General features: G+C 39.8%; 1 protein-coding gene across 14 annotated transcripts in view; it reads right to left on the bottom strand.

Annotated features, from left to right (window-relative positions):
- Nucleotides 1-14,059, bottom strand: part of Kif1b (kinesin family member 1B) — a 138,151-nt gene that overhangs the window by 68,387 nt on the left and 55,705 nt on the right. For all 14 annotated transcript variants that reach the window (XM_021636181.2, XM_060379057.1, XM_021636171.2 and 11 more), the window contains 7 exons: nucleotides 10,653-10,732; nucleotides 9,471-9,546; nucleotides 6,862-6,941; nucleotides 6,244-6,350; nucleotides 5,315-5,398; nucleotides 4,574-4,754; nucleotides 4,375-4,447 (listed from right to left, as the gene is read on the bottom strand). In XM_021636181.2, the coding sequence (XP_021491856.1) occupies nucleotides 4,375-4,447; nucleotides 4,574-4,754; nucleotides 5,315-5,398; nucleotides 6,244-6,350; nucleotides 6,862-6,941; nucleotides 9,471-9,546; nucleotides 10,653-10,732 (681 nt within the window). The remainder of the gene's footprint in view (nucleotides 1-4,374; nucleotides 4,448-4,573; nucleotides 4,755-5,314; nucleotides 5,399-6,243; nucleotides 6,351-6,861; nucleotides 6,942-9,470; nucleotides 9,547-10,652; nucleotides 10,733-14,059) is intronic.

Raw genomic sequence — 14,059 nt, 5'->3', positions numbered from 1 at the left:
TCTTTTGGAAGAGCAGACAGTGCTCTTAACCTCTGAGCCATCTCTCCAGCCCCTGGGCTTTTGAATTTAAAGATAATGCTATAGATCTGGATTTCTTCTAAATAAGCAGGTACTAAACCCACTTATAAACTCTACTTAGAAATTTAACAAGGAAAAGCAGATTAAGGCATGCTTAGATAGTCTAAACTTTTGAACTGTATATGGTATATGGCCAGAGATCTGTTGGAGATCTTCCTTTATGTCTCTTCAACTTGTTTTTTGAGACAGCCTCTTTTGCTAACCCTGAGCTTGCCGTTGGGACTAAACTTGTTGGCTATATCCACCTGACTCTCCTCCCCCAGGTTAGGCTGATACAGGCCTCCATGCCTGGGTTTTACTTGGGTGCTGGGGGCTCCAAATATAAGTCCTCACGCTTGCACAGCAAATATTCGACTCACTAGGACATCATGTCCCTAGTCTTCTCAGAGTTAAAAAAGGCAGAATGAGCTTTAAGTACAGCTTAGTGTAAGAGGACTTACCTAGCATGGGCCAGGCCCCAGGCTCAATTCAAGTACCACAAGAGAAAAAAATGCAGAAGTCGAATTCTGTGTGTGTGTGTCTGTGTGTCTGTCTGTGTGAAAGAAAGAAGGGCCAAGGACAATGTTCTGAGCTCCTGAGTTCAGCCAGGCTGGCCAGCCAATAAGCTTTAGAGATGCCCCTGTCTGGCACTCTTGAGACGAGGGTCACAGGCATGAGCTGTGGTGCCTCGCTCTTCCCCTGGGTTCTGGGCATCTGAACTCAGGTATTTATGCTGTGCAGTAGCTGCTTCAGTGACTAAGCATCTTCCCGACCTCAAGACATCAACACATGGAGGGAGAAGCATGTCTGAATTGAATGCATTTGTTTTCAACTAGACAAACTCAGTTTGATAGAAGAAAAATTATCTTAGATTCTTCCACATAACTATTATTTTATTTCTTGGTTGTTTTTTAATTGCTTAGGGATAAAGTGAGTATGACTGGGAATTTAGAAAATGACAACTATTCTGACTATTTAAGTGTCAGACTTGAGAAATCAAAGATAACTTTAAACTCTAAAATGAAACACAATAGTTTACATAAATTTGAAAAACTCAAATTAAACCAAGCACTCATAATTTTCATTCTTTTTAAAAATACTATTTAAAAATACTACTAGCTCCATAAAATATCTTCTCTTTAAAGTTTAAATTTACCATCATATCTCATTCTGACCATGATACAAAAACAAGACATAAGTTCATTTCAATTAAAAAAGACGTAAAGCTATTTGTACACCTGATTAAAGAGCTAGAAATAACACCTGGGCCTGGCCCCTCCCCATCACTAAATGAGTCATCCACACTTACTACAAATGCACTATGGGCCTGTGGGAAAGTTAAAAAAACAACTATATTCAACTGAGAAAAAGGAAAGACAGGAAGTGTGTGAATGCAAGGATGAAAGACACAGGTGTACAAGAGCACCAGCTGTAAAGAAGGCTCACAAGCAGAAGAGGGAGATGCGTCTGGGGAGCTGTCGTCACAGAAAACTCGTGAGCTCCAATTTTAGAAAGCTATGCAATGTACATGTGCATGCATGTGCACACATACATACGCGTGTGCGTTTGAACCTGTTCCTGCCATGGCACACGTGTGGAGGTCAGGGATCAACTGCAGGAGGTAATTCTCTCCTTCTGCAGTGTGAGTTCCGGAAATAAAATTCAGGTCATCAAGTTTGATGGCAAGCATTTTTATCCACTGACTCTGAATTCCAATTTTTAATACTGTCATATTTTAAAAATTTAAAGATAATCATTATCTAAAAATAATTCATGAATATTTTAATAAAATATCTAGTAAAAACAGCATTTTCTTCATATCCTCTCAATCTTTTTAGGGCACGTATTAGTTGACCAAAACAGAATCATAAAAAAAATACCTTCTCTATCAGTATTACTGGTAAATAATCTTTAGGCTAAAAGTGTTAGGTATGAGTTCCTCTCAAAGTCAAGAAACTTAAATACAAGAGAGCTAGACTTATCAATGAAAAGTAACTTCCCTTCTATGAGGGAACTTCTTTTTTACTATTCTAGCTTACCTTTAGACACACACAAGAAATGGCAACCAGAGTGTTATCACCTGAAGACTAGAGATGGCCCCCTAAAAACCAACACTAAGTACATCTTAAAGACAACTTAATTTCTCTTTATTAGTATTTCTTTCTCCTTCCCTTCCTTTTTTTCCTTGGGGTTAAACCTAGACCCTTTATATGCTATATAATCTCTGTCCCTCTAAACTATAACCACCTGCTCCCTTTTGTCTGTTTTAGATTTGTGGGCAGTGTCTGGCAGAGCTGTGCAAACTTGCTATGAACCTGTGACCCTCTTGCCTCAGCCCCACAGACAGCTGGCTTTCGGTTGGGCTGAGCCCCATCGCTGCCTTTGCATCAAGGCATAAAATGATTGCAACTCTGCTGACGGAGAGCACCACACATTGTTATGCTTTCACACCCACTTGCTCAGTGTGTTACAAGGCCACTGGCACCAGCACCACCCGGGAATCTCAGAGAAACTAGAATCCCGGATCCCACCCCCAGACCTCAATCACTACCTGTTTTTAAAAGACTCCCAGTGATTGAGAGGTACTGAAATAAATTAGGAAACTTAAGTTTAAGGTTGAGATCCATGACTTAGCAGGTATATAAGGCCATTACTGAAGCAAATTTTTTTAATGTACATATGCACAGTAACATTGTTTTCCAATCTTAATATCGACTATGAAGGAAAGGCAATGTTATATATTTCATTTACATATATAGCTACCAAACAGTTGTTGCATGTTATCAAGTAAAATGATAGATGTTAAAGCTTTTTGTAAATTACAAAGCACTGTATACTTAACTAGAAGACACTACTGTTAATACATAGTGCTTAATTATACCTTTCCTCTTTGATGTCTCACAGAACATCACGGACATGTTATTAGATTATACTACATAATTATGATAACACAAATCTTTCAAGCCCCAGCCTTTAAAGCCAAAGCCAAGAGATATTCTCCCTATAACATCAATATCTTCTTGTTCCAAACACTTTATTTATTCTCCCAATCCATAGTTTTTGAGGACTTAACTATAAGTTTAAAGATAATAAATTAACTGGTTTACCCTACTGCCAAGAACCAAATGCTCTGATAAAAGCTGCTTTTGTTTAGTGTCTTGGCTTTCATGGTCCACAATGCAACAGTTTTCCAATAGAACACAACATGGCATAAGGCTGAACCATATGTTGTAGTTCACATTAAGGGAAGAAGCCAGGGTCCTTCTCCCTGCTTTCTCATTGCTTCCTTTTCCGGTTTTTTTGGTTTTTTTTGTTTGTTTGTTTGTTTTTGCTTCTTGTTGTTGTTTGTTTTTGTTTTGTTTACAAAAGGTAACTTCCTAAACTATATCAATTGTATTCAATCTTTGTACCCCTGAAGTCCTGAAACTCACTGTGTAGATCAGGCTGGCCTCAAATTCAGAGATTCTCCTGCCTCTACCTCTCAAGTGCTGGAATTAAAGGTGTATGCCATCATACCCAACAATATGGAACTTCTTACTACTAGGGCATTGTGACTGGCTTTAAATATAAAATCTACTAAGAGCAATTTATTTATTCATAAGACACTTTTATAAAACTTTAGAAATAATCATAAAGTGTTAACCCATTATGGCTGAGATGATCAACTGACTTTCCAACCGTTTATCCAAATCCTTTCTCACCCCAGAGCCAGCAGTGTCCCTCTCCTGAGATGGGTGTGCAGCCCTGCTACACTGGTACCACAAAAGCCACTGAGAACCGTACTGAGATTTCAGACTCCATGCAGGGCAACAGAAAAGGATTAACACATGCAACTGTGCAGCAACACTTTTAGACACAGTTTAACTTAAAAACAAAAGAAAACAAGAAAGAAAAGAAAAACAACCTGCCCAGCACAAGAACAACCCCACGTCAGCCTACGAGCAGAGAATTAGTACTATCAGGTGGCCAGAAACAAAACCAAGGCAAACTCCCACAAAATTCAATATTCAGTTACTATCAATTAAAAAACCACTACTGGTGCACATTCAAAAGGCACTACCAAAGGGCAAAGGTGTCATAACGCTCTCATTATTTCTTCCAAAAGCTCTTGAATATGACAGAAGTAAAGATTTAATTTTAAGAAAGATAAGGTACAAAACAGTACCTCTGTAGATGTTTTCTCAAACTAAGATTGCCAGAAGATACATAACAGTTCTTCACTAAGAAGATGAAGGTTAATGCGTGGCACCAATGAGAGCTAGAGGTGTGAGAACAAGCGCCCTTCCCAATAGTTGCCGATTCAGGACAGATTCCTACCAGTCTCTGCTGCTCCAGAAGAAGATCAGCTTCCTCCTTTTCCTTTTTGTACAGGATCTCCATTTCCTGTAGCCTAGAAGTAAAACAGAAACAAAATACCAAAAAAAAAAAAAAAAGAAAGAAAGAAATCATCAGGCTGTTGTGAAAGCTACTACATGTTTCAGAGCATCATACAGGCTGTGTAACACTTATGGATTACCTCTTTTCCATCTCCTGTTTCATATCAATTCCTTGTTTTTCAAGAAGCTCTCTCTGAGCAAATGTCCAGTCCACTGGCTCAGAGGGGGTCTCCGCAGAGGGAGTCTTCTCCCGTTCAGCTCGGGCTTGTTCAGGGTGGTTGAAACGAAAAACATGGTTTTTACCCATAATGATACGGTTCCCTAACAAAACAGAAACAGGGTGAGAATTTATTTGCTTTGAAGTGCTATGAATCAAATCCAGGGCCCTGTACACACTAACAAGTGTGCTTTACCACTCAGCTAAAGCCCCAGTTCCAAGGAGTCCATTTTAATAAACAGTTCTAGTTTTTAAAATGTTAATCTTGCCAGGAAGGGTGGCAAATGCCTGTAATCCTAGCACTCAGGAGGCCAAAGGTTTACAACTTTGAAGTCATCCTAGGCTACACAGGGAAAACCTATCTCAAAGAAACACAATCTTACTCTCTTCATACAAAAAGACAGCTGCTAGGCTGGGTGTGATGGCCCATGCCTTTAATCCCAACAGAAAGCAGAGATGGGAAAACCTTCGTGAGGCCTACCTGGTCTACATAGCCAGGGCTTCTTAACGAGAACAACAGGCAAGATTAAAAAGACACTTCTGTAGCTTTACAAGAACATAAATCCTAGGCTAAGTTTAGCCTTTAAATGAAGAGTCAGAGCCTGAGCTGCTCACACAGGCCATATATACATGGCGGTCGATGTTGGCATCTTCTCAGCCTTACCTGAGCGCAGCTGCACGGGATGGGCCACCCTCTTGCCATTCACATATGTTTCCGAGCGCTCACAGGGCTCTAAAGTCACAACAACTAAGGAGAATACAAACTGATGTTAGTACCATAAACTAGTGCCATCACACAATGAAAAGTGCTTCACTATCAGGACTCAGTAACTACAACAGATCCTTATAACCAACCAAGAGACTGAAGTGTCTATAAAGCAAGGGTTTTTGTTTGTTTGCGTGGAGTTTTGCTATTTTTGTTTGTTTCAAGATATTAGAACTTCTGTCAGTATAAGAAGCTATTGGAAGCCATGGCTATGCTAAAAACATTTAACTAAATTTCACAAACCTCAGAAGAAAACAGAAAATACTAATTTTGATAAAATCTGATACAGCAGAAATCTTAAGTATGATACATAAATAAAAGCTAACATTTTGGTTAAGGAAGAATTATATATTCAGGGAAGAAGCTAGCATATAGCATAAAAGTGTCATTAGATAGCTGCTGTCCTGTTAATGAATTGGGTTGGGGTGGGGACTCACACAAAATTGGCCTTTTCTTCCCTTTAAGATAAAAAGAAAAAAAACTTCTATTGGCCTAATACTAAAGATTTTTCAACTCTCCTGTTACATAGAACAGTCATTTTTCTCTTACTTTTCTGTTAAATAGTTAAAATTCAAGACCAAACCTAATTGCCTGCATCCTGCTCAGTTCTTGGCAGTAACAAATGGGCTCCTTTTGTTCATGCTATTTTCATGTTAAGTAGCTGTGTGTGTCCTTGCATTTATAAACATCCCAGGTTTTTCTATTTTTCAATATTTGATTGACACAAAAAATTCCACTAACAGAGATAGGGAACTCCCAATCTTAAGGATTTCTCATGCTACAGAGAAAAAAAAGCTGCTTGAGAAAGTAAAACACAAAATTCTCACCTTCACCAGTGTTGTTTCTCTCACTCCGAAAGATACAATGCTCTTCTTTAATGTGAGCCCCACTCAGCACTATGTCCTGGCGCCGCTCAGCATCTGCTTGGCCAACCCTGAACACAAGGAAAAGTGTTTCACAGGGACATTCAGACACAAAAAGCACTTATAGACAATGAACTGCTTTCTCCCAAAGAACTTCCTTTTATATGTACACACATATATATATATGTATGTATGTGTGTGTGTGCATATATATGTATACATACATATACATACATACCGCTTTTTTGTATCAGGTGCTTTCAACTACAAATTTTATTCTCAAGTGTGATGAATATCTGTACCTGATCAACACACTGATATAATTTACACAATATAAGAAACAGGGCACTCCAACTTTGCTAGTGAACTCTTGCATGTTGTTATATAGGGTAATTTTTATTCAGGTTCTTCCAGAGAAAACTAAGTGCTAACTGGTTCCACTTAAAACCATGAAAAGAAGAGAAGATAATTTATAATCATTTCAGAAAGAAGAAGTAGTGAATTATTACAATTTTTGGATAATTCCTTTAGTTATCAATGTCTAGAAGAAAACATTAAATGACTCAAATGAAGCAAATATACCTTGTAATTCCATCTTTGATATAATAAAGCAGACACTCCGACATTAGTGGGTCTTCATTGAGGTTAACGAGATGTGGAGTCTGGAAAAGGTTATAGATTATCAGTTTGGGGCAAGACAGCATGAGAAGGCTGTAGCAGCAGGGATATACTGAGCCTAAAAGCTTCTCAGAGTCCCCAGAATGCCTGAAGTGAGAGGGTCAACAGAAGTCCTAGCTGTAACTTTGTCATTAATAAAAGGCCTCCTCAGACTTGACTATCACATCCTGTTTAAGAACATGAGTTCTAGAAGGGTGCAGTGGCTCATGGCTGTAAACCCAGCACTCAGGGAGGCAGAAGCAGGTGGATCTCTGTGAGTTCAAGGCCAGCCTGGTCTACAAAGCAAATTCAGGACAGCTAAGGATACACAGAAAAACCCTGTCTCAAAAAACAACACACACACACACACACACACACACACACACACACAAGATTATGAGTTCTACTAGGCATGGCAGCATGTATCTTTAGTCCTAGCACTATGGAGGAAGAGACACGTGGATCTCAAGGTGAACCTGATCTACACAGAGTTTCAGGCCAGTCAGGACTAACCCAGTCTCAAAAAAAAAAAAAAAAAAGAGTACATAATAATAATAATAATAAATGGGGCTAGAGACATAGTTCAGTAGGTAAGACAACTGTCAGCTCCTCTACAAGACCCAGGTTTGATCCCAAGTACCTACATGGGTGCTCACAAGCATTTCTGTTGCAGAAGATCTGGCCCAGGCATGCATTTGGTATTCATAACGTGCACACAGGCAAAACAGACACATAAAATAAAGTGCTTCCTCAAGATCCAGCCATACCACTCCTAGGCATATATCCAAAAGAGGCTCAAGTACACAATAAGGACATTTGCTCAACCATGTTTGTAACAGCTTTATTTGTAATAGCCAGAAGCTGGAAACAGCCCAGATGTCCCTCAACGGAAGAATGGATGCAGAAATTGTAGTACATCTACACAATGGAATATTACTCAGCAATGAAAAAACAAGGAAATCATGAAATTTGCAGGTAAATGGTGGGATCTGGAAAGGATCATCCTGAGTGAGCTGTCCCAGAAGCAGAAAGACACACACGGTATATACTCACTCATACAGACATATAACATAGGATAAACCTACTAAAATCTGTACATCTAAAGAAACTAATTAAGAGAGAGGACCCTGACTAAAATGCTCAATCCCCATCCAGAAAGGAAAAGAGGATAGACATCAGAGGAAGAAGAAAACAGGAAACAACCTAGGAACCTGCCACAGAGGGCCTCTGAAAGCCTCTGCCCTGCAGACTATCAAAACAGATGCTGAGACTTAAGGCCAACTGTTGGGCAGAGTGCATGGAATCTTATGTAAGAAGTGGGAAATAGTAAGATCTGGAAAGGACAGGAACTCCACAAGGAGAGCAACAGAACCAGAAAATTTGAACACAGGGGTCTTCCCAGAGACTCATACTCCAACCAAATGCCATGCTTGGAGATAACCTAGAACCCCTGCACAGATGTAGCCCATGGCAGTTTAGTGTCCAAGAGGGTTACATAGTAATGGGAAGAGGGACTGCCTCTGACATAATCTGATTGGCCTGTTCTTTGATCACCTCCCGCTGAGGGGGGAGCGGCCTTACCAGGCCACAAAAGATGACAATGCAGCCACTCCTGATGAGATCTGATAGACTAAGATCAGAAGGAAGGAGAGGAGGACCGCCCCTATCAGTGGACTTGGGGAGGGGTATTCGTGAAGAAGGGAAAGGGAGGGTGGGACCGGGAGGGGAGGAGGGAGGGGCTTATGGGGGGATACAAAGTGAATAAAGTGTCATTAAAAATAAATAAATAAATAAAATAAAAAAAGCCTGCTTGGGAGCTGGAGAGATGGCTCAGTGGTTAAGAACACTGACTGCTCTTCCAGAGGACCTAAGTTCAATTCCCAGAAACTACATACATAGTGGCTCACAATCACCTATAGTGCGATCTGATGTCCTCTGCTAGTTTTTAGGTGTACATGCAGATAGAACATTCATAAAAAATAAATAAATCTAAAAAAAAAAAAAAAGCATGCTGAAAAGGGAGCAGAGGGTCAATCTAGAGGGTAGAGATTGGAGCTGCTTTATTAAAAGAAATGGCTGGAAGTTCACAAACATCAACAGCTAAAAATGGTTCCTAGAAGTTATAGAGCCTCCAGCTCTTACACGCTGGGATTATAGATATCCAGCACCCTCCTCAAAATGTCTGGAACTAGAAATCAAACCCAGTGCTAATAACCGCACACTAGGCAAGCACTGGACATTGAAGAGAGCATAGCAGAAGCAACTGGTGCTCGGCTAGGTCAGGATGACAAGAGGAGCAACAAGAAGATGCTTAAATGTACCCAGGGCTAAAAGGTACAGGCGCATTGCCCTAGGTTTTATCTTTTGTAAAACCTATAATCATTTGACAACTGGGTTGTCCTTGTACTGTAAGATGAAAGCAGAAATATCTGAAATTAAGTTAAGGATCTAGAAAAAATGGGTGTATCTGAAAGACATGAAGTGACTTACTGAGACAAACTGTTTTGTTTGAGTTTTACAGCATGGTTTCCTACCTTTTTAGGTGAGAAAACGCCAAGTGTCCCTCCATCTTCCCGTATGGCAACTCCCATCTCAGCCAACAAGGCTTCTCTAGAAAAACAAAAACAAAAAACTCGAATAAATCAGAATATTAATACCAAAATGTCAATTACATTAGTTTTAAAAGAGCTGGAAAGCAAGACAGACTAAGCAAGAACAGTGGGCTGTATGAAACGCTGGCAAGAACAACACAGAATGATACACTTATCACACAGAATACTCACATGCAGAAGTGCTGTTCATCCAGGTAAGAAATATGAAAGGTTCTATTCCTTAAGGCTATGCATCCAACATGAACAAACAATTTCCCCAGAATCTAAGAATGCAATCAACTTAACTTGGGAGCCAGCACTCTGGTTTTAACATTAGTGAAGCCACAGATGTAATACAGGGGAAGTGGGAGTGGCTACATTAAGTATAGTCTGTAAATGTGATTTTTTTTCAAATGTTATATTCTCATGCTCCCCACCATTTTTGTACAGTAATTCTAGGAAGGTTTTATTTTTGTTTTTGTTTATTTGTTATATGTGTGCATGTGTGTTTGTGTGCGTGTGTGCCTGTTATTGTGGGAATAATTTGTGAACTTGATTCTCTCCTTCCCCCTTTATGTGGGACTTAGGGTTCAAACTCAGGCAATCAGGCTTGAGTGGCGAGCACCTTTACCTGCTGAGACAGGTACTTGCCTGTCCCAATAATTCTAGTTTAAAACATCTAGCATAAGTAAGAAAATTCTTTGTTACATTTGCTAATCAGTACATCAAAGCTCATTTCTCCCTCATTTTCATAAAGGAGGAAGAACTTACTTTTAAAAAAAAGACGTGTGCAATTATTCCAACAGTATAAACAGAATAAGAATTCTTTAAAAGTTTGCAAGCTAAACTATACCTTTTACACAAAAGATTCTACAAAAAGTAACTCTAGAGTCAAAACAGCTTTTACATATGGTCCTTTGCCAAGTAAAGTCTACTTTTTACAAATGAAAATCTCCTTTACTTAGTATGATTTTTCTCAATCCCAACAACATACAGGTGTGGTAACTATTACACACTTGACCCCCTATGGCAGTGGTTCTCCATCTTCCTACTGCTGTGACCCTTTAATACAGCTCCAAACACAACCCCAAAACTTAGCAGCATCCAAGATTTTCATCTCCTGACCTCTCCATTCTGATAGCTTCTGTCTTTCGAAGCTTCTCTTCCCAGGTTTCATTCAACTCAGCAATGATCTTCTCTGATTCCTATGGAAGGATGCACAGGTTGAAGTAGAAGAGTCATAATTTAACATACCATGTTTAGCAAGGAAAGTATAAAAACAGGTAATAATACCCTTTGGGGAAAAAGGACCATCTAAAGCGATGGGCTCTTTTTTTTTCTTTGAAAAGGTAAGAATCATAAATTTGTTTTTAATTCTATTTCATCTTTTCTTACCTCACAAACAATCCAAACTCAAAATTAAGGCTAAAATTGAGTAAGCATCAAACACAGACATCTTCCAGCCCCTAATCAAAATAGGCAAATAATGAGCCCATGTGTACAGGTGCACAAGAGCAAGGCGGAGGATGGGTGACACCAACACCCAAAAACGCACTTTTTTTCAAATCAAGGCTTCAAGTTATAATATAACAATGTTTTTAAAAAGCTCCAGGAAAAGTCAGGTGGTGGCAGTGCACGCCTTTAATCCCAGCACTTGGGAGACAGAGGCAAGCAGATCTCTGTGGCCAACCGGGTCTGTAGAGCGAGTTCTAGGACATCCAGGGGTACACAAAGAAACCATGTCTCAAAAACAAAACAAACAAACAAAAAGCTCCGACAGCTTGGAGGAAATGTTAATTGAGTGGCACACTAGCAAACCTTTAGTGCTAGCAAAGACTGAATAACCACTTATTCTACAATCATTCTACAGATAAGAAATTAACCTAAGCCTATCCTACTCCTTGAGCTGGGCTTATTACTGATCTTTCTTTACATTTATGTATTTATTCTTTAATTCATTCACTCTTTTTATCTCTTTATTTTCACTTTGGGACAGAGTCTCATGCAGCCTCATCCAGTCTTAGATTCATTTAGCCATAGATGCTACTGATCCTCCTGGTGCAGCCTCCGAAGAGCTGAGACTACAGGCCTGTGCCACTATGTCCAGTGTTTTATTTCTTCTCAAAGATTCAATGAGAAGGCAGTAAATTTGATAGGGGAAACAGAAATAAGTCCACACAAAAATTGTAGTTTAAGTTTTGACATTTAGAAGGTTAGATGCTTACTCCATGGAACACTCCTTGAAGCCATAAGGTAGCTAAGGTTTCACTGTAACGAATAGCATGCTTCCTGAGTTCCAAGTATGGGGCCGTCAGACTGCTTAGCACAGATTTGCCCTGCCCATTTCTGTGATGGATGCTTATAGATATTTATAGGTTGAATCTTGGTAATGGCACTCACAGTACTGACTTTGATGTGAGTCTGTAAACATCAGAGCCAGTGGCTCACGTTCAAAACTTTACTGAGTGAAAAGACCAAATCACACATACAGGGATTTCAACTCAGTTCAAGTGGAGGCTTCAAAGAAAAATTACATAACAGTATCTTTTTTTTCCTTTTTTTGTTCAAAAATTTACTTATTGTTTATATAGTGTTCTGCCTGCACATGTGCCTGTATGACAGAAGAGGGCACTGGATCTCACTACAGATGGTTACTGGCCACCATGTGGTGACTGGGAATTGAACTCAGGATCTTTGGAAGAAAAGCCAATGCTCTTAACCTCTGAGCCATCTCTTCAGCCCCTCTCCCCCTTTTTTCCCCCAGAGAAATTTGTAGAGAAATCGAGATATTATATGTAGAAATAGGCTATTCAGTGGAGAAAGAAGGAGCAGTACCTAGGTAAAAGCAATGTATGAACAAACACTGACCTTAAGTTAAAAACATAGAGAAGCAAAGGCAAATAAACCATTAGGGAGAAGAGTTAACCTCCACTGCTCCTGTTCTCCTTGCAGCATTTTCCTCTCGCAGCGTCATGCCTTAGGAATGCGGCTCCTAAGACACTCTCAAGCATTTGTACTGTACAACTGCTGCCCCACACTCTGGACGAAAGATGCTCTCTACATCGTTAAAATGCAGGTCTGTCCACTCTCCAGACACAAAATAAACGCAGAGCCAAAGCGCTTATGCTTCAGTGAGCTACCGCACGAGACGGAGCACAAAGCTGTAAGGGAGCCATTTGCACTCTAGAATAAAGCTAGGGAAAGAAATGTTTTACTTATGTTGCTTCAAGAAAAATTAAGAGAGCAATTTATTTGCTGACTAAAGTATTATAGCTTTGTTTTCATGAGATGTAGGCAGTTGTGGGGGGGTTCCTTGAATAATGATGGCATTATTCCCTAAAAGCCATTTGGAAAACACTGGGTGACCTAATTCTTAAAAAAAATCCTAGTTACTGTCTTGACTCCTAACATGTGGCATTATTTTCAGTTGGTTCTAGCTGGCAACCAGAAAGAAATTTCTCCTTTACACCAAAAGCGGGGAGAGGTAATCTAATTTTGTGCAGGAAGGCACAATATAAAAATAGTTGAGATTCAAAATCCCTAAAGGAAATAAACATTTAATATAAAATAGTAAGAGGGAGCCAGGCGTGGTGGCACATGTCCGTAATCCCAGCAGTCAGGGAGGCAGGTATAGCTCTGTGAGTTTCAGGACAGCCTGGTCTACAAAGTAAGTCCAGGACAGCCAAGGCTACACAGAAACACCCAGTCTTGGAAAAAAATTAAATAGTAATAGTAATAATAATAATAATAATAATAATAATAATAATAATGGAAGTTCATTTTTCCCTACTGCCAGAGTCGTGCTAGCAACCCAGCCACTGACCCTGACTTACGAGGAAATTTGTGAGTGAAGACACCTTCTCACACAGGACTTCAGTACCATCTGTGAACTGTGACATGGCTTCCAAGTCAATTTTACAAAAAAGATTACCCTGTACCCTGCAACCCCGAATAGAAAAATTTCTCCTCCTTGTCCTTTTGCCAGGCATTTTAGAACACCGCTGCCTTTCTGAATCAAGACCCAAAAACATGGCTTTTATTTTGGAAGCAACTTCTTGTTGAAGAAAATGTCAAGAAAAAGGATGTGGTGATAAAAAAGGAGTCTGAAACCTACTTCATATAAAGTCTGTTACAGCTTCCCCTGAAAACGACAGTAAGAGCATCTGACACTGACTCACTGACTTCTGCAGTGAAGATGTCCAACAAGCCTGCCTTCCTTCCTTTCTTACCCTTTACCTATTAGAGTGCCACTGCCCACAACGGTCTTTGGATGGGCAGCAATTGGTAGTGGCAATACTGGGTGATGGTAAAGAGGATCCCTGACTGGTAGCATGGGTGTGACTTCCCATATCCTAAGTGGGTTTCCCCTGCACTGGGACTCTTGAACATAAAGGCCAAAAGGCAGAAAGAAACAATATGGAGATAGCTAGCAGGAAAAGAGAAAACATGATGCTCCTAATGTGGCCTGATGCCTGGCACCACAGATGACACCTGTCTGCTCTCACTGTAGTCACTGAAGGGAAGAGGAGAAG

This window comes from Meriones unguiculatus, chromosome 3 (genome assembly GCF_030254825.1).
Source record: "Meriones unguiculatus strain TT.TT164.6M chromosome 3, Bangor_MerUng_6.1, whole genome shotgun sequence".
NCBI classification, from domain to species: domain Eukaryota; kingdom Metazoa; phylum Chordata; class Mammalia; order Rodentia; family Muridae; genus Meriones; species Meriones unguiculatus.
The sequence above is the reverse complement of the archived record's forward strand: the minus strand, read 5'-3'. Positions and strand labels throughout refer to the sequence as shown.